The sequence below is a fragment of the Carassius gibelio genome, chromosome B12, assembly GCF_023724105.1.
Source record: "Carassius gibelio isolate Cgi1373 ecotype wild population from Czech Republic chromosome B12, carGib1.2-hapl.c, whole genome shotgun sequence".
Lineage (NCBI taxonomy): Eukaryota > Metazoa > Chordata > Actinopteri > Cypriniformes > Cyprinidae > Carassius > Carassius gibelio.
This window is the reverse complement of record NC_068407.1, coordinates 17,078,122-17,104,248: the sequence shown is the minus strand read 5'-3', so window position 1 is coordinate 17,104,248 and position 26,127 is coordinate 17,078,122. Positions and strand designations below refer to the sequence as shown.

At 38.5% G+C, this 26,127-nt stretch overlaps 1 protein-coding gene and 1 pseudogene across 1 annotated transcript; one reads left to right on the top strand and one right to left on the bottom strand.

The window, feature by feature from the left end:
• Nucleotides 1-246: 246 nt before the first annotated feature.
• On the bottom strand, nucleotides 247-3,774 carry tmem26b (transmembrane protein 26b). The gene is made up of 6 exons (XM_052571463.1): nucleotides 3,490-3,774; nucleotides 3,227-3,323; nucleotides 2,942-3,025; nucleotides 2,391-2,599; nucleotides 912-991; nucleotides 247-742 (listed from the first exon to the last, which is right to left on the bottom strand). The coding sequence occupies exons 1-6, from the start codon at nucleotides 3,675-3,677 to the stop codon at nucleotides 489-491; spliced, it is 912 nt and encodes a 303-aa protein (XP_052427423.1). The 5' UTR covers nucleotides 3,678-3,774; the 3' UTR covers nucleotides 247-488.
• A 2,501-nt stretch (nucleotides 3,775-6,275) lies between these two features.
• LOC127969315 (ciliary-associated calcium-binding coiled-coil protein 1-like) overlaps nucleotides 6,276-26,127 on the top strand; it is a 30,429-nt pseudogene continuing 10,577 nt past the window's right edge.

Here is a 26,127-nt window from a genome sequence, read left to right as displayed (position 1 = left end):
AACATTTTTTTCTTGGAGCACCTGGGGGAACCGTCTAAATTGGACTATCTATTGCACATGAACTTGACTGTTTCTTGTATGAACTTCATCTTAGTGCCTTGATTCTGGGACTGTTGTTTGTGGCCTTAGCTCACTGAACTTGAATTCAGAAAAGCTGATAATCACCTAACAAGGACTGTCTGTAAAACAGGAACATGATGTGATTAGTGGATGTACCTGCAATAAATATACACACATATATTATCTGCACAAAAACCTTTATTGTGGTTGTGATTAATCGCGGTTATTCATTGCCCAGCACTATTAATGATATAACATATTGTACATGCATACATTATTTAATAAGCTGTCCTGTTACAATGAATCAAAATAATTAACACAATCAGACTTTTCACTGTGACTAGCACAGTGCCAGTTCTCAAAATAATGTTCACGTCTGCGAATCATCACTGCAGCTGAGTGACTGAACAAGATCCTGTTTGTACATGTCAAGGTTTGTTATCTTTCCAAATGGCCCACAGCCTGTAGATGTTAATCAACACTACTAGAAAGTTCTTAATGGTAAAGAAGACCAGCATTTGATGAAACTCAGAGAAAGAAATCATAACTGCAAGTCGGACAACAAAGAAGGGGCCATCTTGAAGAAAAATGGTTCCCGCGATGTCCCATATATCTGTCCTGAACTTGGTAATGAGAGAGTCATCCTGGCTTTCACAGTAATCCTCAGGTTTGGTGTTCACCACTTGAGAGATGCCAATGAAAAACAAGAAAGAACTTTACAACAATGACTACAATTATATTGGCGTTCTTTGTTATGGTTTTGCATTCTTCAGGCTCTATATTTATAATTTAATGTTGTATTTTACTTAATATTTTTGTGTATGAAACAACAATTACACAAGAGTACAGACCTGAGAAATGCAGAGGAAACTGGAGCATGCTCAATGTCCAGACCGCGAGAATAACGCACACAAACTGTATACTTTCCTCCCTAGAACAAGGAACAGAATAAAGTGAAATATGATTTATTGTAAAACTACACAAAAACTTTATTTCACCTATATTTGGAAATAAACTGAAAGGCTTAGATTTTATACAAAATTACAACTATAGCCTGACATATGAAGTAGTAAATCGATTTTATTATTTAATGAAAATGTAAAAAAATTATATAAAAAAAAAACATTTGTGATTTTTGTTTGACAACCGTATGGAGCTCAGATTTAAGAAAAAAAAACTATATTTTATTTAGAAACCCAAGCTGAGCAAAAATATGCAATTCGCTGCCATTGCTGATATTAATATGGCCAAAAGGAAAGGTGAACTCCTGATAGTGTAACGAGGAGTCAGAAGCATTCAGATCCATGTGCAGAACTTAATTTGGAGAATGGTCGGACATGCAGAAATCAGGAATGGCGTCAGGTATGTTAGGGGTAACCAGAATCGAAAACAGAACCAAGCAGAGATCAGGGCAGGCAGCAGAAAATCTGAGTCAAAATACACGATCCAAGATTAGACACAGGAATATCAAACACAGGGGAAAATGCTAGACAGGCTAAACAAGACTTTGCAGTGAGTGAAAGTGATTGTGGTGCTTATATGTGTGTGTAAATGAGGTGCAGGTGTAGCAAGGAAATTGTCTGATGAATGAGGTGCAGGTGTGGCAAGGAAATTGGCTGATGAATGAGGTGCAGGTGTGGCAATGTGATTGTGATGCAGTGACTCATGGGAGATGTAGTTCGGGTGTGGTGTAACAGTATGAGAGGTGCTAGTGTCCAACTGATGATATGGTGACATCTGGTGGTTGATGGGTGGAATGGTCCTGAGTGGAGTGCCCTCTACTGAAGTTCATGGGCACTCCAGCTAATGATCATGACAGATAACTGTAAATCAGTAAGATCCTAATGAGAGTAAAGCAGGATACTTACATTACACTATATCTCCCAATAATTTGTCTTATTAAGATGGCTTTAAATGCTTAGCTTGTGATCAAAGCTTGAGATGAAATACAATGATAACTGAGAGGTGAACATAAGCATTCTTCAAAAGCCTGATGTATTATATGATGCTCAAATTTTTAAATGATTATTCTTTAAAAATAAATCAATAAATACATACATAAATAAACCCAAAATAAAAATCAAATTATAGATTTCACAGCATTATGACATGCGCACCCCAATCTGAATGGGGACATTTTCAAATTATACTAAAAAGCCTTTAACTTGCTATAAACTATAAACTATCAATTAGACAGCAGAAAAACTATGTATCAAATATGATACAGGAGGATTTATAGGGTTAATAACTTAACAGAAACTCTGCTGAGAACTGGAATGTGACAATGAAGACTATGCAGTGCTTTTATTTTAGTCTCACACGACACTTACTCCACATCGGCGAGCGTCTCACTGATGAACTCGAGGATATCAGCAGCTGTGCCCACAAAGATGAGTAACAACTGCGATATTTCATCTCTGGTGACCCCTCCAGCGATTGGTAGCAGCCACTTCCCCACTATCAGCAGGATCAGGACGATTTGCTGAAGGGCCAGGATCCAGTCATTGGCACACACCGATGACAAAAACCTCAGAGGGTCCTAAAACACCACCACAAAGTGAGTATTCAGCTGTGAAGTGTTGCTCTCTGGAAGAGCTGAAGTCACACTTACATAAAGCGTGTCCTGTAAATCTCATACAGTATGTGAAGGTGTGGTAACTTCTGAAAAAATAACAGTATGCACGACCATGAACGCAGGTCTTGTTTGTACTGAGGGCTGAACCAACATTTGTATTTACAAATCGCCCTAGCTAGACGTTGTTTTTAGAGGAAAAACAGAGTGAATATATGTCTGAAAGGCTCGGGTCTTCTTTCAGAGATTACTGTAGTCTACTTCCATGGAAAATGTCTGTAACCAGTATGAATGACAAATAGGCAGTACCTTTTCACTCACGCTTCCATTGGTCAAATTTCTCCATTCGTCAATAAATGCTTGGATGCTTTTAGATGAATCCAGATTAGTACACTGCAATAATTAGCATATCATTTTTGTTATATGAGACATTGATTCTGAAATGTTATGCATTAGACACTGGCTTTGGGATTCACAGGTTTTAATTTGTCTAATGTTTTCAGGGCAGCATGAAATGTGTTTGCACAGAAGAGAGAATCTAAAATGTATTTACGAAAAGCAAATTAATCTACCATTACTTTCATTAACTATTACCTTAATATCACTTGATTTGTTTTTCTGATGGTGCAACTCAAGGATCCATATGGTTGGTATAATGCTGATGAGGAAAAACAATATCGCTGGAGAAAACCTGAAGATCAGAGTTTGAGTCACTTAGCATATCTTGCACTGCCAAATTTCACACAAGTAGGCTATTTAAGTAACACTAGATGATATTTTAGGATGTTGACCCCAGAGAAGGTTCAGCTTGGCTCTCGAAATTCTTATGTTTGCAAAAATAAATGTTGATGACTTACCATTTGTAATCCTTCCCTTTTCTTCTTCTCAGAGTTAAAATCATTTCAGCCACGAGAGGTAGATAGAGGATGGTCAGAAACCAGTATAAATTATTATTTTTAACCCATGTCACCCTCCATACACCAATGAGAGACACTAAAATAAACAACGCTCTAGTGACTACAGCGCAGATAAATTTGATAAGCATGATGTCTTTCAGAGCTTTAGGCTGATTAATGAAGCCAGGAAAGTTGTGGTTTTCACTCTGTGCCCCTCTCGAGACTGAATAAACGAAAGCTCATTTTACATTTTTTTTCTTCCCACCTTTCAGATCACTGGGGCGGGACTGCTATTCTGAATACCTAACCATGTTATTATTATTTATTCTTTTTCTCCTCTGGGAAAGAGAAATAAAAAGTATTCTGATCTATCCACAGGAATTGTTAAAATTATGTTTTGGTAGCATATAGGTTTCAGTGATTAGGGTATGTTTTGTTAAAGTGTAGGATACAACTTTTGACTGAAACTTTTATCAGTATTTTATTTTCATAAATCAATTGTGAGGTGCATTGAGGTCCAAATGGTTATCAGACAGATTTGAATGATTTGATCGAACCAAATTGTAAACCATGCTTTTATCAGCCATACTTCTGTTATGGAGTGATAGACTGAATCTGTGAGTGGTTGAAAACATGTTGAAACATATTGCTTTCCAATGCAACTCAGAACTGGCTTTTTCTAATTAAACGAATATGGGAAATGTAAACACCCGCCCCCCACACACACACACACACACTCACACAAAAACACAAACCTTGCATCACAAGAAGTGACTATCAAAACAATTTTTGGAGCTTAACTGAAAATTATTTTTATTAGGTTTACTGTCCAGATGGAAACTTTGGAATGATTTTCCCCCATCCCTAACATTTGAAAACATCATAGCCTAACAGCTTGCTTAATCTAGTAAGGTTTATTTAGAATTGTGAAAAAATATATAGAATTGTAAAGTACAAAATCTGAATAGCCTATGTGAGTTTTAATAATAAACGTTTTAATCAAAATTGAGCTCAAACTTATACCAAGCAATGTGTATTGTTGATCTTCTGTTAGATTTGATTGCTTCTCATCCTCATTTGTCGCTTTGGATAAAAGCGTCTGCTGAATAACTAAATGTAAATTTAATTACTGTAGTTAGCCTACTCTGTTCTGAAAATTCAAATCAATTCGTTTTTCCTATTTTGCTGTAACTAGTTGCTTGAATAAAAATATTTGAACTTAAAAATTACCTCACGTTAGCATCAGGTAGCTAGTTAGCTAGCCAGTTAGCATCAACCAAACCCTAACAATATTTTTCAAATAGGCTATTATTATTTTGTTATTCATAATTATTAATTATATTATTTTTATTTTAAACTAAAACTGCCTGTTCTCTGCAAATCATTGTGTAGCCTAAAGGCAGTCGCACACCGGACGAGAAGCGCCCCATCGTGCACATTCTATACCAGATGTGCCAAATCAAGTTGAATCAAACTTGATGCCAAATCAAGTTCTGAGCAGCAAGATGAATGAGTTTTAATTCATTTGTTATTATTATTTTTAATATATTATTTCAATAGCTGAGTTTTGAATGTTAATTAATGAAAATAATCTGTTATAATTTAGTCTAGATTATCACTAGCATTCTAGATTGCCATTTATCAACAGTTTTTTTATTATTATAAGCAATTTCAACATTTCTAATAGACTGGGGGTATTTCACCCAACCTGTGGGACAAAATGCCATCTTTGTAATTTAAGTTTTGTTAAATATGTAATAACATGAACACTTTGGGCATTTTTCATACTTTGTTTATAAAATAAGATAACTATTCCGAACACATTTAACTTTTTTTAATGATAAAATTTGCAATGAGTTAGGGAATCGGTTATTGGTATGCAATTAAATCTCAATCTCAAATGTTATTATTGACATCAGATCAAATACAGAAGTACCTATAAATATCCTAATGCAAAAGATATTATATATAACATATTTTATATAATTTACCAGTCCTGATGTGCAATTATACTATAAATTGTCACAATAGATTTATTAAATTAAAATTTATGCATTTAGCAGACGCTTTTATCTAAAGCAACTTACAGTGCATACAGGCTATCAATTTCTACATGTCATGTGTTCCCATGGAATCGAACCCCCAACCTTGCGCTTGCTAACGCAGTGCTCTACCAGTTGAGCTACAGGAACACTTTTCTTTGTATGATATGCCTATGATCATATATATGATTGATATGTTTATGTTTATAATGTCTATACAACTTGTTTTCAACAACACTCAGTGTCTGCAAAGCTACCAAGCACACAGCTATACTGTAAAATATTGTTAAAATGAATTATTATAAAATACCATTCAAATTAACTAAGGGATAAGATAGATATCTTTTTAATTTTAATTAAAGTAATGAAAGTGTATATTCTATTAATAATATTATCTCATATTCTAGGAAGTGAATATATCTTTTCTTCAGTGGGAACTTCTAAAGCAAGACCAATTATATATTCTTCTCAATCTGTCTGTGGACCAAGTGCAGTTATAAGTTTATGAAGAATTGGCTCTTTAAAAACATTAATCATATGCACATGTGTCACAGCAAAACAGCAACTGTTTGGTTATATTGTCATTATTAAATAATACACAATGTTTTTTTCATATCTAATTTACATATATAATGACTTTTATAATATATTGAATGTCTTGCTTTTTAAGACAGTTTGAGGATATACTGAATTTCAACACACACAATGCCTTTGCATTTTATTTCAGACAAACAGTTATCATTTCCTGATAATTTCAAGGCATTTACCCAAACAGTACTTGCCACCAGACAATCTCCATCAACGGATCCCAAAGCCAGCTTTTTATTCACCACCAATCAAATCAAAGCCATCACAGATTATTTCAAGTCCAAGTATGCCTCATAATGTCACATCGGTCCTTTAATTACATTCCTCATAAATACATATGATTATGCTCAAGTGCATGCTTAATTGTTGAATATGCATAAGGTCATTTTCAACCCATCGCACATTATTAATTGATGCAAGGTGCTGCTTTGCTATTAGACAGCCGGCAGCAAGCAACTAGAATCCTTTTATGCCCTTCATAATAAATGTTATGCATAATTCATATAGCAATGGATTGTGAAGCTTGCAGACTACTGTGGCGCATAACAAGCTGCATGGAAATCATCCGTCTTTTAGAAAGCAAAAGGAGAAAACACTGATGCACAGTGCTGAAAAATGACACACAGTATATGTATTATAGCTGAACACGATTGATTTCTCTGCTTAGCCCTTAGTAGCGCAGACTGCTTGTTAGTGCTTTAGTTTAATTCATCTTCAGTCTCCTTAACTTAGCATGTTCATTTGAAATATTAATATAAATGTTTTGCCTTTTTTTTTTAAAGAGTTATTATTCATGGAACAGCACGAAACACTGAATTTTAATGCGGTATTACCATTTGAGGCACAAATCACAGTAACATAAAAAGGGATTATAATCAAACATCTTCAGCAGTGACCATAATTACACTCTTGCAAATTGCTGGCACATCAAGGGTTTTAATGATATATTTTTGTAGGCCAAAACCCGGAAATTAGAATTGTAGTATTTCTGGTTCCATCATCCTGATTGTCCCTTGAAATACGGTCTTTGGTTATCATAAGCTCAAGATATTTTCTTGTTTATTCTATAACATAAAATGCATCAGTAATGCACCACTGGGATCTTTTTAAAGCTTGTCTTGAAAGAGGCGGTTGCTCACAAATGGCTAAATGGGACTGCAGAGGTTGTTTGGGACATTAATCATCATTACGCAAACAGATGAAGTCATCTCACTATTCCACTTTTGCATCCCCATTGATCATAATCCTTTGCAAACTATTCTGACTCAAACTTTCAAGGATTTCTTTCTCTTTTTTCAAACTGAAAGAGTTGTTGGAAGCTTAATGTGTTGACATAAAATTGTGTGTAGTTTGTTTATAACCTACGTTTCAATTTTTGCATTTAGGCTAAATGTTGTGAAGGTCATCAAAATAAGAATCATACACTTTTGTTGGCCACAGACCTTATTTTCTTAAATAATCCCAAATCTAGTCGAGAGATCCTATTGGGGTTTTGTTAGGTGATGCTAACTTCTGGGTTGGCCTACAAAAACATGTAATCACTGCACCGTTCAATATTGTCCACATCTGTGACATTATTACAGGTTCTCATGCATTCTTCATTCCATATAAACAGTCTTTTTCAGCTACATGAATTACTGTTCACTCATAGCAGAGAGAAGCAGCTCCTGAAAACAGAAGTAAGATTCAGATTTAACATGTCATTTCAAAATGTTTTGTCATTATTGTTGTGTTATGTTGTGAAAAATGTCAATAATTAGTAAATAACAAATATTGATCGGTTGTAAGTCGATCAATAGTTTCTGTGGCTTGGTGATAGAGTATTGCGTTAGCGGCGCAAAAGGTTGTGGCTTCAATTCCCAGGTAACACACATACTGGTTAAAATAAATAAATGTATAGCCTGAATGCACTGTAAGTTGCTTTGGATAAAAGCGTCTGCTAAATGCATAAAAATTTGAGTTGCTTTGCATAGAAGTCTTTGCTAAATGTGTAAATCTAAACTTAAATGTAATCTGAAAAACTTGAAAAATATCGCTTATTATGGACTACTATATGATTTTATTATACTTTCTGTCATTTTTGGAGCTCGGTAGGGTGTTAGGTAAACATGTTTTTAACGTTATACATGTTTTTCATTATATGGAAAACAAACATTTTACTATGTTTTTCAAGAAGAAAGGAAATTGAACAGGTTTGAAACACTGTGCGTGTAAGTAAATAATGATATAATAATATTTAATGTTTTTTTGTATTATGTCATTGCTCCTTGCCTAACAGTTGCATCGAGACAACGGTGATGTTAAATCAACATATCTGAGTGCATTGTTTAGTCTAAATCACTAGTTCAGTCATGTTATTCAGAGCTTGCTAAATTGTTTATACATTCCACAGTACAAATGCTGCATTCATAATCAGTCAACCGTGCAGTGCAGTGTTCACTGATCTTTTCATCAACTCCAAAACAGTACCTGTAGTATGGCTGTACACTGTGAAATATGATATAAGATAGGCGGGAAAATACTGGTTACACCAGTCAAACCATTTACTATGACATTTGCCCCAATAAACTCCAAAATTTTATGACTTGTTAATAATAAGGAAGGTAGCTGTTAAGTTTAGGTATTGTTTAGGATTAGAATTAGAATATTGTCATGTAGAATATGTGCTTTAAGTAGTTCTAATAAACAAACAATATGTTAGCATGCTAGCATGCTAATAAGCAACTAGTTAATAGTGTGAATTGGTCCCTATAATAAAGTGTTACCAAAATACTTAGATAAATAATTTGTTTTGCTCAGTTACTATTAAATAACTTTCAACATTCACAACACTATCTATTATGATATACTCAAACAAGCATATTCAAATAATTTTGATTACTACAGTTTTTTTTTTTTTCAGATAGGCCCTGTTTAAAGGGATATTTCACCATGATTTATTCACCTTCATGACAAGGGTTTGAAATGACCAATTTGGCTACCAAGTTATTCGCTAATTCAGAACATCTACTATCAAAAACAAACCAGGTGATCAAATCACTGCTTAAATTTATATATGATTATTATCAAAGCTGATTCGGATTTGTGGAATGGCTTTTATTTTTATGCCAGTGCACTGTTTGCAGGCTACATATATAAAAAATACATTAATGTGGTACTCTGGTTTCTATTCTTTGACTGAACGTCCATTCAACCAATAGGGTTGTGAAGTCATTGTAAAATGTGACCCCAGTGATGTAATCGCAATTTTATGAAATGATGGGAAAGCTTTTTTTTTTTTTTTTTTTTTTTACAAATTCTGTGAAACTCCACATCAGTTTCCTAATGATTTCCTCACAGGACTGTTCATGTCCATTCATGTCTCCTCTGTTGTGCTCCATTGAGGGAAACACTTATGCGGGTTGTCGGGTTGTTTTTCTCTGTGAATTTCAACTTGAGTGCAAAATCTGCCTCCCATCTGATTTGCTCATCCATAATTAACACGTAATGATCGTGCATGCTCTGAGTACACTTTTAAAACGTCAAAGCAGAGAAATATAACCAATCATTTGATTATGCATTTCTGCATGCAGGGTACATCTGTATATCTGTGATCTGTAAATGAAGAATATAAAGGCACAGATTTGTTTAGCGTCTGAATAGTGTTTTATGCTGTAGCATACAAATAATGTGAGCTGCAGTTGAGCATCATACAGTGAACAGAGATCAAAAACAAAATCTAGGTCACTGATACAATGGCACCGAACACCACGGAACAATATTTTATTTCTTTTGAAAGGAACTTCAAAGCGCATTTTGAATATTAACGTACTTGTTTTCCCCCCCCCCTTGAATTGGAACCAGTGTATTGCATCAAGATGTTTTATGAATTACACTAAAGCAAAACAGGACAATGAATTGCAGCAGGCGTTCTATTTTTACTCCTATTAAAATGATACTGTTGTCATTAATTTGTTTATTGCTTGAGATGGAACACGCATGAATCATGTCATTGGGAATAATGGGAAACAATGCAGTAATGAAAAAGAATTGTTCTACTCTCCTGCTTCAATTTGGCTTTGTAATTATGTTCGGCACACAAACCGCAAGACTCTTTGTTTTTGTTAGTGTACTAGTTTTGGATTCTGGGTTAAGGGTCTCCTGCCAAATGAACAGGAAAATGATCAGATACACCACACAAAATAAAGACACAAGAAAGCTGCAGTGCTCTCTGAAGTACTTGTTTTATTTTTACATAATGACTTCCTGAATATACACTATACCACAATTATAAGACTACTCACCAAATAAATGGTAAAATAGAATAAAAAAATAGGTAAAATATCGATGACATTGATATCTGTGTTAGGCCTTGAAACAGTTTTAATATTTATGGTTTCACGAGTTCACCCTTACATCTAATCTGAAGGCAAATGGTAGGCATATTTTGGCGTGCTGTCCTGGGGGAGGGGTCCGGGCCCGGAGCATAGCCCGAACCCAAATAACTCCCCCTATCCCAATTTGGGATAAATAGATTAGAAGTGAGGAGTTGGGGTGGAGGAGGGTTGCCGAAAAACTGTCGTGGGACAGGAGGTAGGAAGACTGGATATATATACGCGTGCGTGCTATAAGATGATTAGCTAAACGAGATGCACCTGTACCAAATTGGATGATTATCTGATCGTGCTTCTCCCGAACTTTGTTAATAAAACCACATTTCACGAGTTCACCCTTACATCTAATCTGAAGGCAAATGGTAGGCATATTTTGGCGTGCTGTCCTGGGGGAGGGGTCCGGGCCCGGAGCATAGCCCGAACCCAAATAACTCCCCAAAAGAAGCTTAAAGCCATAGGACAGCAGCCAGAGAGATAAAATTTAGTTGCCCCCCAAAATATGCGTGTTGGGAAGAAAATGCAGAGCGACCTGGAGAGCCCGTGCAGTGTTCGACGAGAGCTGCGGCTCGCAACGTCTTACCAGCGAGCCCTCCATGCCGCTTATGGGAGGAGCACAATGCCAGATATCAAGAAATGAGGGACTCTTGCTGCCTCCGAAGGGAGCTGCGGCTCTGCTGCACCGGAAGGGAGAGTCCCTCTTGCGGCTGAGTACGAGGCGCGGTTTGTTGCATCTGATGGAGGGCTCTCACTGCGACTGAAGGGAGCCAGCGACTGTATCCCATCGGGAGGGAGATCCCTGGCCGCCATAGAGTATGCAACATAACTCGGACGGGGGGTTCACACTGCGACCGAAGGGAGCCGTGGGTCTGCTGCACCAGAAGGGAGAGCCCCATCAGATGCTAAATAGGCAATGAGATTGGAGCCGCGGTTTGGCGCGTCGGATGAAGGGCTCCTAATGCAACCGAAGGGAGCCAGCGGCTGTACCCCATCGGGAGGGAGATCCCTAGCCATCGTGGAGCATGCAACATAACTCAGATGGGGGGTTCACACTGCGACCGAAGGGAGCTGTGGGTCTGCTGCACCGGAAGAGGAGCCCTAGTCCGATGCGGAGAAGGCAAAGAGACGCGACTGTTGGAGGGACTCCCGCTGCATCCGAAGGGAGCTGCGGCTCTGCTGCACCGGAAGGGGGAGTCCCCCATTGCGGGTTTATGGAGGCACGGTTTTTTTGCCTCTGAGGGTTCTCCCAGCCTCCGTAGGGGGTTCGCAACTCTGCAGCAGGAGTGCTGCCCCGGAGGGGAGAGCCCTGATTGACGCTAACTAGAATACGACTGTTGGAGGGACTTTTGCTGCGTCCGAAGGGAGCTGCGGCTCTGCTGCACCGGAAAGGCGAGTCCCCCTTGCGAAGCGAGGCATGGCTTGATGCGTCTGATGGAGGGCTCTCACTGCGACCGAAGGGAGCCAGCAGCTCTATTCCCCCGGGAGGGAGAACCCTATCCGCCCTTGAGCATGCAACATAACTCAGACGGGGGGTTCACCCTGCGACCGAAGGGAGCCGTGGGTCTGCTGCACCGGAAGGGAGAGCCCCATCAGATGCAGAATAGGCAAGAAGATTCGAGGAACGGTTTGATGCATCGGATGGAGGGCTCCTGCTGCGACCGAAGGGAGCCAGCGGCTGTGTTCCCCCGGGAGGGAGATCCCGGTCCGCCCTTGAGCATGCAACATAACTCAGACGGGGGGTTCACCCTGCGACCGAAGGGAGCCGTGGGTCTGCTGCACCGGTAGGGGAGCCCCGTCCGATACGGAGTAGGCAAGAAAACGCGACTGATGGAGGGACTCTCGCTGCGTCCGAAGGGAGCTGCGGCTCTGCTGCACCGGAAGGGAGAGTCCCCCTTGCGACTGTATAAGCGGCTTAATTTGATGCATCGGATGGAGGGCTGTCACAACGACCGAAGGGGGCCTGTGGCTCTGCTGCACCGGGAGGGATACCCCCATCTGCCGCTGAGCGCGCAGCGCAACTCAATGACAGATGAAAGGCTCACACTGCGACCGAAGGGAGCCACTGCCCAGCTGCACCGGAAGGGAGAGCCCTGTCCGATGCTGAAATAGGCAAGGAGATTGTAACGATGGCTGGAGGGCCCTTACTTTGGCCGAAGAAACGATAACTGAGAGGCTTCTATTATTCAAGTACACAACATGATTTAAGGAGGAATATATAAATTTTTTTTTTTTTTTTTTTTTTTTTTTTAAATGTCTGATGAACAACAACCGAGGGCATCTATCGGATTATGTGAGAGGCCCCTTTTGAGCTGCTTAAGATTAGGGCTGAAACGATTCCTCGAGTAACGCGATTACAAAAAATGATGTAGGCAAATTCCTCTGCTTCGAAGCCTCTTTTAATTTATTCTAAATCTCACGTCGGGTTCTTTCGCAATTAATTTTTTTTTTTTTTTTTTTTTTTTTTTGAATGAATTAATCAAAATAGGTAATTGCACTTACATCCGATTCACGAATTAATATCTCTAAATATTAAGACGGAACAGTGTTTAAATGTAAATCCTGCATGTTCTGTGTGTCTCTGTTAATGAATGGAGCAGGAGCGCGACTTCCTTTTTCACACACACACTGAAGCGCGCATTACTCTCAAGGTAATTTCTGCGTCTGCTGTCTCACTAAATGAGGACTTGAACACATGAACAACATCTCCAGAACTGCTCTGACAGTCAGTTCATGAGCATTTGACTTTAAGTAAAACTAGCGTCACATCACATACACAGAACTGAAAAGGTACGTCAACCCGACTAAATAAAGGTCCGGGGTCCTGACATTTTATCCTACCCATCAGATTTACTGTGCATGCGCACATCAGTATAATTAAGCAACAACACATTTTGTTACTCGATTAATTTTTTTTTTTTTTTTTTTTTTTTATACCAGAGTCGTTGATGAAATGAGGGTCCATCGTGAATTTAGATTGGGCGTTCCGGAGTTAGACAAAAGCGAGCCTGATGAGGTTGAATTGGAGAATGGACATAAAATATATATTTTTATTTATTTATTTATTTATTTATTTATTTATTTATTTATTTATTTTTGAGGCTCTTGCGGCAGCGAGAATTGCGGCAGTAGGGAAGGATGGAAAGGGCTCCTGCGGGAGCAGACACTGCTATGGCAGTGGTGAAATATAGGTAGAGGCTCCTGCGGGAGCAGACACTGCTGCGGCAGTGGTGAAATATAGGTAGAGGCTCCTGCGGGAGCAGACACTGCTGCGGCAGTGGTGAAATATAGGTAGAGGCTCCTGCGGGAGCAGACACTGCTGCGGCAGTGGTGAAATATAGGTAGAGGCTCCTGCGGGAGCAGACACTGCTGCGGCAGTGGTGAAATATAGGTAGAGGCTCCTGCGGAAGCGGAGACTGCTGCGGCAGTGAGGAAAAAACAGAAAAGGCTCCTGCAGGAGCGGAGACTGCTGCGGCAGTGAGGAAAAAACAGAAAAGGCTCCTGCGGGAGCGGTCAATGCTGCGGCGGTGGGGAGATACAGAGAAAGCTCCTGCGGAAGGATGGCTGAAGTGAGGATTGACCATTACAGATAGATAGGGCATGTAAGGAGAGTTAGCTATGGTAGATTAGGAGTTTTAGTGAAAGGGGATGAGCTGGCGTTAGAGGGGTTGGCTGAAGAGGGTTCGAGATAGATATATAAATAAATAAAATAATCGGCCTGACCAATAATAGGTCTTGGTACCCTCTGCCTTCTGGCAAATCTGGAGCTGGAGGCCACTGAACAGAAAAATGGTTAGTAGCATGAGGGAGCGGAAGAGTTGAGGGCGCGTTTACGAATGGAGGCGGCCTCACGTTTGCTTCAGCTGCTGTAGCTGTGGGTCGTGGGAAGGGGCTGGGGTGTGTGATGTCTTGAAGAACCTGTGTAGCCTGCACTGCTAGCAGAAGTAACAGGATGGAAATACTGAGATGTGCAGGCCCGTGTTGCAAGTAAAAGTAGCTTCATGCTTGCTTTGGCTGCTGTAGTTGTTGGCTGATTTGACAATTGCTCAAACCTTGTCTGAATTAATACAGTCCTGTTGGAAAAGCATCTTTTCCTCTTGTTTTGGCCTTTGGGCCCTTTTAAACAGCCTCCGGAGCAGATAAATTTGGGATGCTGTTTTCCTGTTGTAGTATGGACTGTGAAAATAGAGGCTTTGAAACAATGTAGCATGTTTAGTTTTATAAACCATTGTACCAATAGACATGTCTATAGCAGTAACGTTAATTGCAGTAATTCAAATTCAAGCCGTTTCTAAAGACATTTACTTTGCATGCTTTTCATATAACAGTCCTAAAAAGACGATAGAAAATTTACTCACACTTGTTGTTCTGCAGCCAAACACGAGGCAGTAGCGTGAAAAATTCTGAATAATCATGCCAGTAAATGGTGAAATGTCCTTAAATAATTGATCCTGCCGGAATAATTGCATGAAACTTATGTCTGTATCATCTCAGTGAGGTTTAAACATGCACAGTAAAGCAAATGTAATGTCTTTAGACATTTCGGTGTGGATGACAACTCTGCAAAAAGCCTTTGCTTCGTGGTTAAAAAGTGGCATCGTCATCGGACAAAGTTAAGTCATAACGCCGTTTAACAAATTTTGGCGTCTTCATAAGCGCATTCTATATATAACGTCTATTTAAATTGTTCAGATGAGCAAATCACGAGGTTTTCTTGCATGATTAGCATTTTAATTGTTTGGTCAGACGGTTCATATATTGATCTATATATTCACGTTCATAAATCGGGGATTAAACGTGGAATTTATCTTTTGTATGCTAAATATGTAAACAATATGTGCACAGTACCTATAACTGCGCTTTACATTTTGCAAGATTGACATGCTAAATGGCTAACTGACCCGGTTTACTCTCATCTTAACAAAATTGATAAGAGTTCCTTGCGTTTACGAACGACATGTATCTGTTTAATCAACTCGACATGTATACCGGTTTAGTCCTTTCGTTCACGAATGAGAGCTCTCGATCTCTGAGACTCATATGAAACTCGCTCATTGTGGATGACAACTCTGAAAAAATTCTTCATGAATGAGTGTAAACCGAGAACGATTCGTTCGCCTAGAAGATTCATTCGAAAAAACGATTCTTTCACGAACGACATGCCACTACAACAACGCACGGTCTTCGCCGCTAGTGGAGGCAGCATCGAACTGCGCCACGGCTGAAAAAGCGAGAGAGGTTTACTGCGCTGAGAACTGGAGCACGGCTGCGATCCAGCATTATAATAGAGCCCGGTCCTGGCGAGAAAATCGTGTTGCCGAGTGAGGCGAGCTCAAGGATTTGCACGAGCTTTTGGCCACAACGTGTGGCTTGGCGAGAAGAGCAGCTGACGCGATGACGCTTGTTGGTGTTCGGCGGATAGATATCTTCGTCGGAAGGAAGATTGGGCCTGTGATAAGATGACGGACAGCGCGAACCGAATGCTGACAGAGCGAACCGAATGCTGACAGACGGTCTATGCCGAAAAACTGTCGTGGGACAGGAGGTAGGAAGACTGGATATATATACGCGTGCGTGCTATAAGATGATTAGCTAAACGAGATGCACCTGTACCAAATTGGATGATTATCTGATCGTGCTTCTCCCGAACTTTGTTAATAAAACCACATATAGTTGACCACTCATCTCAAAATAAGTCAACAAGAACACCCTGCTTTAGGGCTACGATTGATGTTGGGTATAATGCATTACTAAGTTATTAATTACTGTGATTTAAATATTTTTCCTTAAACTGTAGAAGCAAGGAATTATTCTTATTTTTCTCTCTAATTTAATTACATTTAATACTGTATAGTCTTTAGAACAGTTCTATATAAAACAGTGGATTTAATTTAACCATAAAAGAACACCCAATGTAAAAATGCATGTTTTTAAAGTAACCTTCTCTCTTTAAATACTTTGTTCAAGAATATTTTATTACATTTTTAGAATAACTATTTGAAAGTATTAAAAGAATAGTTTCATGTCTATTCTTGTATGTTGATGGCGGTGCGTCCACACGGAGTGGCTTCTCTGTCCTGTCAGTTTTTTTTGTCTTGTGAGTCACAGGGCCCTATTTTAACGATCTGAAACGCAAGTGTCAAAGCGCGAAGCGCAAGTAACTTTGTGGGCGGGTCACGGCGCTGTTGCTATTTTCCCGGCGGGATAAATGGCTCTTGCGCCCGGCGCAAATCTAAAATGGGTTGGTCTGAAGTAGCTTCATTATTCATAGGTGTGGTTTGGGCGTAACGTGAAATAAACCAATCAGAGCGTCATCCAACATTCCCTTTAAAAGCAGGTGCGCAAGTTCCATCATGGCGTATTTACCAGGCGCACGCCAGGAGCGGTTCACAGCCGAGGAGACTGATGTTCTTGTAAGAGCAGTGAAAGACAGAGAAGTTGTGTTGTATGGGGATGGGAGAATAATTAGCCTGAATAATTTGTAAGCTAGATTTATGCCTATTTTGTTCACATCTTCGTGGCACACCACAATGATTTCCGTCATTTCATTTGTTAATATTTTTTTAGTGTAACAATTTATGATTTGCAAAAATAACTGTTGCATCTGTGTAGATTACATGAGCAAAGTGTATGCGCGTTGTGCACGCTATACATTATGGTCAAGCATGCGCCCTTAAAATAGCATAATGAACAACGCGCAACGCGCCACTGACTTTAGACTAGGTTTTTTCTGGTCAGTGGCGCAATTGTTTAATGGAACAGCAAAATAGCACCAGGGATTGTTTGCGCCGGAACACGCCTTCTTTTTTGCGCTGAACCGCCCAGGGAGCGCAAGTTCATTCACTAGTTTAGCGACGTGCCTCTGTGGAGGGAAAAGCGCGCTTTGCGCGGGTGCAAAATAGGAATGACACATGCGTCGGTGTACAAAGTCAATTGCGCTGGGTGCAAGATAGGGCCCACAGTGTTTTTGTACGTCGTCGTCGCGTCTTCCTGTCTGTAAACGCAAATACAATCGCAAGTTTTTGCTCGATGTCAAATGAATAGGAAAACAAAGTAACGTGTGTTACTTACTTGAAAAAGTAATTATGATATTTCATTTAAAATTTTAAAGTAATGCCCTTCTTTACCAGTTACTTGAAAAATTTATCTACTGTAGTTACATAACTTGCGTTACTTGTAATGTGTTACCCCATCCTGATCTCACGGCAATTCATACATATTTAAGAGGTGGCTAATTCGTATGAATTTGTACGAATGACCTACACCTAACCCCTACACCTAATGTATATATTTATATTATATAAACATTTATTTAATATACAAATATAACATATTTTTCATAAATATATATATATATATGCATGTGTGTGTATTTATATATACATAATAAATATACACTGTACACACACATATATTATGTAAACACAAACTTTTATTTTGGCAGCGATTAATCACGATTAATCATTTGACACAAAAAAATAAATAAAAAAATAGAACTAAAAAGCGTGTACAATCTGAACATATTATATTTATACTTCATAACTGTACATGTATAAACTTGTTAAATCATCTAAACCAACAACATGTATGTTAGACCCTATACCATCTAAGCTCCTAAAAGAGGTGCTTCCAGAAGTCAAAGATCCTCTTATGACTATTATTAATTCCTCATTGTCATTGCTATATGTCCCCGAAACCTTCAAACTGGCTGTTATTATGTATCATCAAAAAACCACAACTTGACCCCAAAGAACTAGTTAATTATAGACCAATCTCGAATCTCCCTTTTGTGTCCAAGATACTAGAGCAGGTGGTATCCTCACAATTATATTCCTTCTTAGAGAAAAATGGTATATGTGAGGATTTCCAGTCAGGATTTAAACCGTATCATAGTACTGAGACTGCTCTCCTTAGAGTTACAAATGATCTGCTCTTATCATCTGATAGTGGGTGTATCTCTCTATTAGTGTTATTGGATCTTAGTGCTGCGTTTGACACAATTGACCACAACATTCTTTTGCATAGACTTGAACACTTTGATGGCATTAATGGAAGTGCATTAGCATGGTTTAAATCGTACTTAAATGACCGCCATCAGTTCGTAGCAGTGAATGAAGATGTATCATATCGATCACAAGTGCAGTATGGAGTACCTCAAGGCTCAGTACTAGGGCCGCTACTCTTCACGCTTTATATGTTACCCTTGGGAGATATCATCAGGAAACATGGTGTTAGCTTTCACTGTTATGCTGATGATACTCAGCTCTATATTTCTTCGCGGCCCGGTAAAACACACCAATTTGAAGAACTTATGGAATGCATAGTCGATATAAAAACTTTATGATGAGTAATTTCTTACTGCTAAATTCTGAAAAAACAGAGGTGTTAATCATAGGGCCTAAAAACTCTACTTGTAATAACCTAGAACACTGTCTAAGACTTGATGCTTGCTCTGTCAATTCTTCATCATCAGTTAGGAACCTAGGTGTGCTATTTGATCACAATCTTTTCTTAGAAAGCCACGTTTCTAGCATTTGTAAAACTGCATTTTTCCATCTCAAAAATATATATAAATTATGGCCTATGCTCTCAATGTCAAATGCAGAAATGTTAATCCATGCATTTATGACCTCAAGGTTAGATTATTGTAATGCTTTATTGGGTGGTTGTTCTGCACGCTTAGTAAACAAACTACAGCTAGTCCAAAATGCAGCAGCAAGAGTTCTTACTTGAACCAGGAAGTATGACCATATTAGCCCGGTCCTGTCCACACTGCACTGGCTCCCTACCAAACATCGTATAGATTTTAAAATATTGCTTATTACTTATAAACAGTGTTGGGCAAATTACTTTTAAAAAGTAATTAGTTACAGTTACTAGTTACTTCTTCCAAAAAGTAACTAAATTAGTAACTCAGTTACAAATTTTTAAAGTAACTAGTTACTTAAGAAAGTAACTATTGCGTTACTTTCAAGTAAAATTAAATTTTAAATGCTCAAACGTGACCCCACCTCTACCCCTCTTTAAAGGAACTTAAAATACATGTGCATGTTCAATTATTTATGATAAATCTGAATATTATAATGAAATGGACACTTAATACAATACATTATTAACAGAAACATGAAACATTGTACACCATACCTGTCAAGTATCCCGTTTTGGCCGGGAAAGTCACGTATTTTACCCTTCTTTCCCGCCGTCCTCCCGTATTAGTATTTTCCCGTAAATCTCCCGTATTTTTTTTTTTTTTACCTGCGTTATTAATAAAATAATAATAATAAAAACGTTCCCAATCTGAGCTCTGTCACTAGTCTCGCTATAACTCCCACCTGTAGTAGCCTGTCGCGAGGGGTGTGTGAGGTCAGATGACATGAGTTATAACGTGGGAAAAACAACAACAACAAAAGAAAAAACAGAGACGGATGATGGATGCTACAATAGAGAGTGAAGTCACACCTGCCAAAAAACCAAAACCCATGTGTAAATACCGTGATAAATGGGACAGCGAATTTACTTTTTTTAAAGAATGCAAAGTCTGCAACAAATTGGTACAACAACTAACTAAAAGAGTAAAAGAAAAGTTATGTGAAATGAAAAGAAAAACTGTTAAAGAAAAGCAATATGAAAATATAGCTGCAAGCAGCAATCACGGGGCCAAGCATTCCAGCGGCAACATCAGGAGCTAAGCATATGTAGCATCAAACCAAATGCAACAATGAATAATGAAATTAATAATTGCATGACTGTAATTGAAATGGCTGAAAATCGTTAATAAAAGTTCCACAGCGAGGAGCTAAGCATGGCATGGAGCATCAGACCAAATGCAACGAGTAAGAAAAGCAATTATTGGAAGAGTGTAATTGAAACAGCCAGTAAAACTCCAGTAAAATGATGCATTATCATTTTTGGAAAATAGGTGGCGCTGTAATCAAATCGCTTTGTTGTGTTCTGTGGGAGGTGACAATGTTGTGGGCAATTTCTTTCAAAATACTTACAGACCTTTAGGGTAATGAGTCGAACATGCCCACCGAGTTTCGTTCCGATCGACTTCCATTAACCTTGTCAAATAGGTGCTTAAAGTTGTTTGGCCAATGGCGGCCATGTTTTTTAAGATAAGTGAAATACCTCATAGAGCACTTGTGCCACATTGGGCCATATCAATTTTCAAGTTGATTGGATCAACGGTTGCTTAGTTATAGCCATTTGATTTTTTTTCATCCTGTAGCGCCACCAAGTGGCAGATATGGAAAAAAAATAATAATTTGACTAAAGGTTTTGTTCATGCATATGAGTTCTGAGTTTGGTGAAGATATCTCATTTTGTTCCCGAGTTATAGCCTTTTTCATAAAATTGGTCCACGAATTTGAATGTTTTGGGTCACCTGGTTTTTTGTTCAGTCTTGATCAAACCACTGCAATAATATTCTCTGGACTCTCTAGATCAATAACTTTGAAAAAATATGTTGTATTTTGTCCTTTGGTTAGATAACATTTAAACAGGCCTAAAAAACAAAAGATTTCTGTTATGAATGGCATTAAACTGCAAAAAAAAAGGGGTAATATAATCACACATGCATTAGATCTGTATTTTTTCTAAACAATCATGCAAAATTTAACAGAGATTAGGTAAAAAAGAACACTGTAATATTTATAAAGCTTCAAAACCCAGTGTTGAATAAAAAATTGCAATTATAACCACTAGATGTCACCGGAAGACCACTAATGAGCTCACTAAAGACTAAAACATTACAGTTTATGGGCTTGTTGAGGGATTCATCTAGAAAAAATGTATATTACTATTATTTAATATTACTGTTCAAGCATTTCAGATCACATTGAGTCAAAGTTTACCAATTTATTCATACAGATATATCTAATGTTTATAATTATGCCAGATTATGATTGCAATGAAACCTGAAAAATGACATAGAAGCCCATAAAAACAGAAGACTTGCAATAGGTTTTATCACCCATCATTTATTTTAATTATCTATATATATATAACAAAATGTGTGCATCTGTGTGTGGGTTTAAGCATGCTTATTGAGTATTAATATACTAGTTTAAACATTTCATGTTTGTGTGTGTCTGTAATTCGGTTCTATTCTTTTACTGTCAGCCATATCTAGGTTATTTAAAATCAGTGCAGTACTATTATCTAGACTGTGAAATTATACATAAATTGCGTATGCTTCTTTGGAATGAAATTAAGACAACATATAACAGTTATAAAGGTTAAAGAGACAGTGTTGTATGATAAATTGCATTTACGACCACTAGATGTCACTGGAAGACCACTAATGGGCTTTGCAGAGATATAGCCTCAGACTCATTTTGTGAAGATGCCTGACATCTGAAGCAGCGCTGTACAAAAACGGTTTCGTCTATTGACACGAAATCCATAACTTTTTGTCAGCACGGTCTGAAGATGATCTGATTCAATTTTGGTGAAAATCAGACAAACGGTTGAGGATGAGTTTAAAAAAAAAGGTTTTCAACATGAATCAAAATGGCGGACAGGAAGTTTTGCTTAATATGACATAATTGGTATGTATGTTGTCTGCATGTCCCAAGGAACATTTTGAGACATGTTTCATGATAATAGGCTAATGCAATCAAAAGTTATTAGCATTATTGGAAATGTAATAATTAGCGGTTATTGATTGGTTTATTACTCTTGACCAATAGGTGGCGCTGTGACCAAAATGATGTGGCGTGGTCAATGTGATGTGACAATGTCACATATTAAGTTTTGTGTAAATATCTCCAACCTTTGCAGAGATACAGCCTCAGATGCAGTTTGGCATCTTTCCAGCAAATTCGTTGGTACGCTAATTGAAAACGGTTACGTGTATCGACACAAATTCCATAACTTTATGCCAGCATGGTCTGAAGATGATCCAAATCAAATTTGGTGAAAATCTGAGCAACGGTCTAGGAGGAGTTCGAAAAAGTAGGTTTTCAACATGAATCAAAATGGCGGACAGGAAATTTTGCCAAAATTGACAAATGGGGTATCGGTGTTCTCGGCATGACCCAAGGAATCTATCAACATCAGCTTTGTTACAATAGGCTAATGTATGCAAAAGTTATTAGCATTTTTCGAAAAATCGTTATAACTATTGACCACAAGGTGGCGCTGCCCCCAATTTTTTTGTGTACATTCAGGGCATGGAGCCGGACATTTTTGTAATTATTTGCGAAACGATACGGAACTTCATTCTTAAGATACAGCAATTTACAACTAAATTCAAAATGGCCGACGCCCAAAATGGCCGAATTGGGAAAATTCGGTATCATTCGACTCGGAATGATGCACTGAATCTAAAGACACCACTTTTGCCGAAACACTGCAGGTAGTCCCAGGGAATGGTTGTTATAAGACCCACCAAGATTGGTCTCAATAGGCCAAACCGTTGCGGAGATATAGCCTCACGTTCACGTTTGCGTGCTTTTCGAAGAATTCGTTCATGAGCTATTCGGAAACGGTTTGAGAAATCAACTTGAATTCCATAACTTTTTGCCAGCATGGTCTGAAGATTATCTGATTCAATTTTCGTGACAATCGGTGCAACGGCCTAGGACGAGTTCGAAAAAGTAGGTTTTATGAACAATTGACGATAGCGAAAAAACTAAGCCTTGCGATTTTTGAATTTCGGTGTCCATTCGACTCGGCATGAGCCAAGGAATCACAGGAAAAAAGAATTTTCACTTTGTGGCTTACGGTTCAAGAGTTATTAGCATCAAGTTTTTGAAAGTTTAGACAATTGGTGGCGCTAGAGAGTTTGAGATAGAGACTTCAAATTTGCTACGGTTAATGTTCAGACAGTCCTCTATTAGTGTGCCAAATTATACAACTTTCCCGCAATCGGTTCTATGGGCTACCATAGACTTGGGGTGGAAGAAGAGGAAGAATAATAATAATAAATATAGCTGCAAGCAGCAATTACGGGGCCAAGCACTCCAACGGCAAATGTAGGAGCTAAGCATCGCATGAAGCATCACACCAAATACATTAATGAGTAATAACTGCAATTTTGGAATTATTGTATTTGAAATGGCAAAAAAAAAAAAAAAAAACAATACCACCTCCAGTAGCATGATTACTTGGTTTATCAAGCTTGACCAATAGGTGGCACTGTTATAAAATCAATTTGGTGTACTCTGTGTGACTTTTCAATGACACACACAAAGTTTGGTGTCAATATGCCAAAGCATTCCAGGGATACAGCCTCAAGTGTCATTTTCTCATTGTGCCTCAAATTCGTCGATGTGGTATGCGAAAACGGTTTTGTCTATAGACTCAAAATCCATAACTTTGAATCAGTATAGTCTGAAGATCATTTGATTCGAATTTGGTGAAAATCGGACATACGGTTGATGAGGAGTTCGACAAAGTATGTTTTCAACATAAATCAAAATGGCGGACCGGAAGTTCAGCTTACTGTGGTATATTTGGTATCTATGTTATCGGCATAAGCCAGGGAATATTTTGAGCCCAGTTTCCTTCAAATAGGCTAATGCAATAAAAAGTTATTAGCATTTTAAAAAGTGTAATTACTCATGGTTAATGAATGGTTTATTACTCTTGACCAATAGGTGGCGCTGTTACCAAATTTCTGTGGCATGGTCAGTGTGAGGTGGCGATGACACATACAAAGTTTGGTGCAAATATGTCAAAGTGTTGCAGAGATACAGCCTCAAATGCATTTTGGCACCCTTCCAGCAAATTCGTTGATGCGCTAAATGAGAACCGTTACGTATATCGACACAAAATCCATAACTTTTTGCCAGCATGGTCTGAAGATGATGCACGTCAAATTTGGTGAAAATTGGGCTAACGGTCTAGGAGGAGTTCGAAAAAGTAGGTTTTCAACATTAAGCAAAATGGCGGACAGGAAGTAAGGCCAATTTTCACATTATTGGTATCAATACTCTCGGCATGACCCACAGAATATAGCGAGACCATTTTAATTTTAATAGACTAATTTATTCAAAAGTTATTAGCATTTATGTGATATTTCATTATAACTATTGGCCACAAGGTGGCGCTGCCACCAAACTTTTTGAGTACCTTCAGGGCATGGAGCCGAATATTTTTGTAATTATTTGCGAAACGATACGATGCTGCGTTCAAAAAATACAGCATTTTAAATCATAATTCAAAATGGCCGACGCCTAAAATGGCCGACACAGGAAAATTGGATATCATTTGACTCGACATGACTCACTGAATCTAAAGAGACCAGTTGTGTGATTTTTGGCCAAACCATTCAGTAGTTATAAGCCAAAATATGCATTTTTCATATCTCCTGACCACTAGGTGGCGCTGTGTCGAAACACTGCAGGTAGTCTCAGTTCATGCTTGTTATAACACACGCCAAGTTTGGTCTCAATATGACAAACCGTTGCCGGGATATAGCCTCACGTGCATGTTTGCGTGCTTTTCGTCAAATTTGTTTACGTGTCATTCAACAACAGTTGGACGAATCAACTTGAATTCCATAACTTTTTGCCAGCATGGTCTGAAGATGATCTGAGCCAATTTTCGTGGCAATCGGACTAACCGTCTAGGACGAGTTCGAAAAAGTAGGTTTTTCGAATAATTGAAAATAGCGAAAAAACAAAACCTTGCGATTTTTGAATTTTAGGGTTCATTCGACTTGGCCTGAGCCAAGGATTCAGAGGAAAAAAGAATTTCCATTTTCTGGCTTACGGTTCAAAAGTTATTAGCATACAAACATTGAAAGTTTGGACAAGTGGTGGCGCTAGAGAGTAGGAGTTAGAGGCTTCAAATTTGCTATAGTTAATGTTGGGACTGTCCTCTATCAGTGTGCCAAATTATACAACTTTCCCGCAAACGGTTCTATGGGCTGCCATAGACTTGCGGCGGAAGAAGAAGAAGAAGAATAATAATAACGCCAACGAAAACAATAGGTGCCTACGCACCTTCGGTGCTTGGCCCCTAATAATAATAATAATAAGAACCGGAACAAAAACAATAGGTGCCTCGCACCTTCGGTGCTTGGCCCCTAAATATAGCTGCAAGCAGCAATTACGGGGCCAAGCACTCCAACGGCAAATGTAGGAGCTAAGCATGGCACGGAGCATCACACCAAATGCATTAATGAGCAATAACAGCAATTTTAGGATTATTGTAATTAAAATGGCTAAAAAAATCATAAATACCACCTCTAGTAGCATGATTACTTGGCCTATCAAGTTTGACCAATAGGTGGCACTGTTATAAAATCAATTTGGAGTACTCTGTGTGACTTTTCAATGACACACACAAAGTTTGGTGTTAATATGCCAAAGCATTCCAGAGATGCAGCCTCAAGTGTCATTTTGTCATTGTGCCTCAACTTCGTCACTTTGGTATTCGAAAACGGTTTTGTCTATCGACACAAAATCCATAACTTTGTGTCAGCACAGTCTGAAGATCATCTGATTCGAATTTGGTGAAAATCGAACCTACGGTTGATGAGGAGTTCAAAAAAGTATGTTTTCAACATAAATCAATATGGCGGACCGGAAGTTCAGCTTACTCTGGCATATTTGGTATCTATGTTATCGGCATAAGCCAGGGAATATTTTGAG

Excerpts from the sequence above, each read along its gene's own strand:
- tmem26b (XM_052571463.1), bottom strand. The coding sequence starts at position 3,677 with ATGCTTATCAAATTTATCTGCGCTGTAGTCACTAGAGCGTTGTTTATT. Across the intron at positions 2,600-2,941 it reads ATGGAAGCGTGAGTGAAAAG|GACCCTCTGAGGTTTTTGTC; the intron begins GTACTGCCTATT and ends GTGGTGTTTTAG. Across the intron at positions 743-911 it reads GTTTCCTCTGCATTTCTCAG|TGGTGAACACCAAACCTGAG; the intron begins GTCTGTACTCTT and ends GCATCTCTCAAG.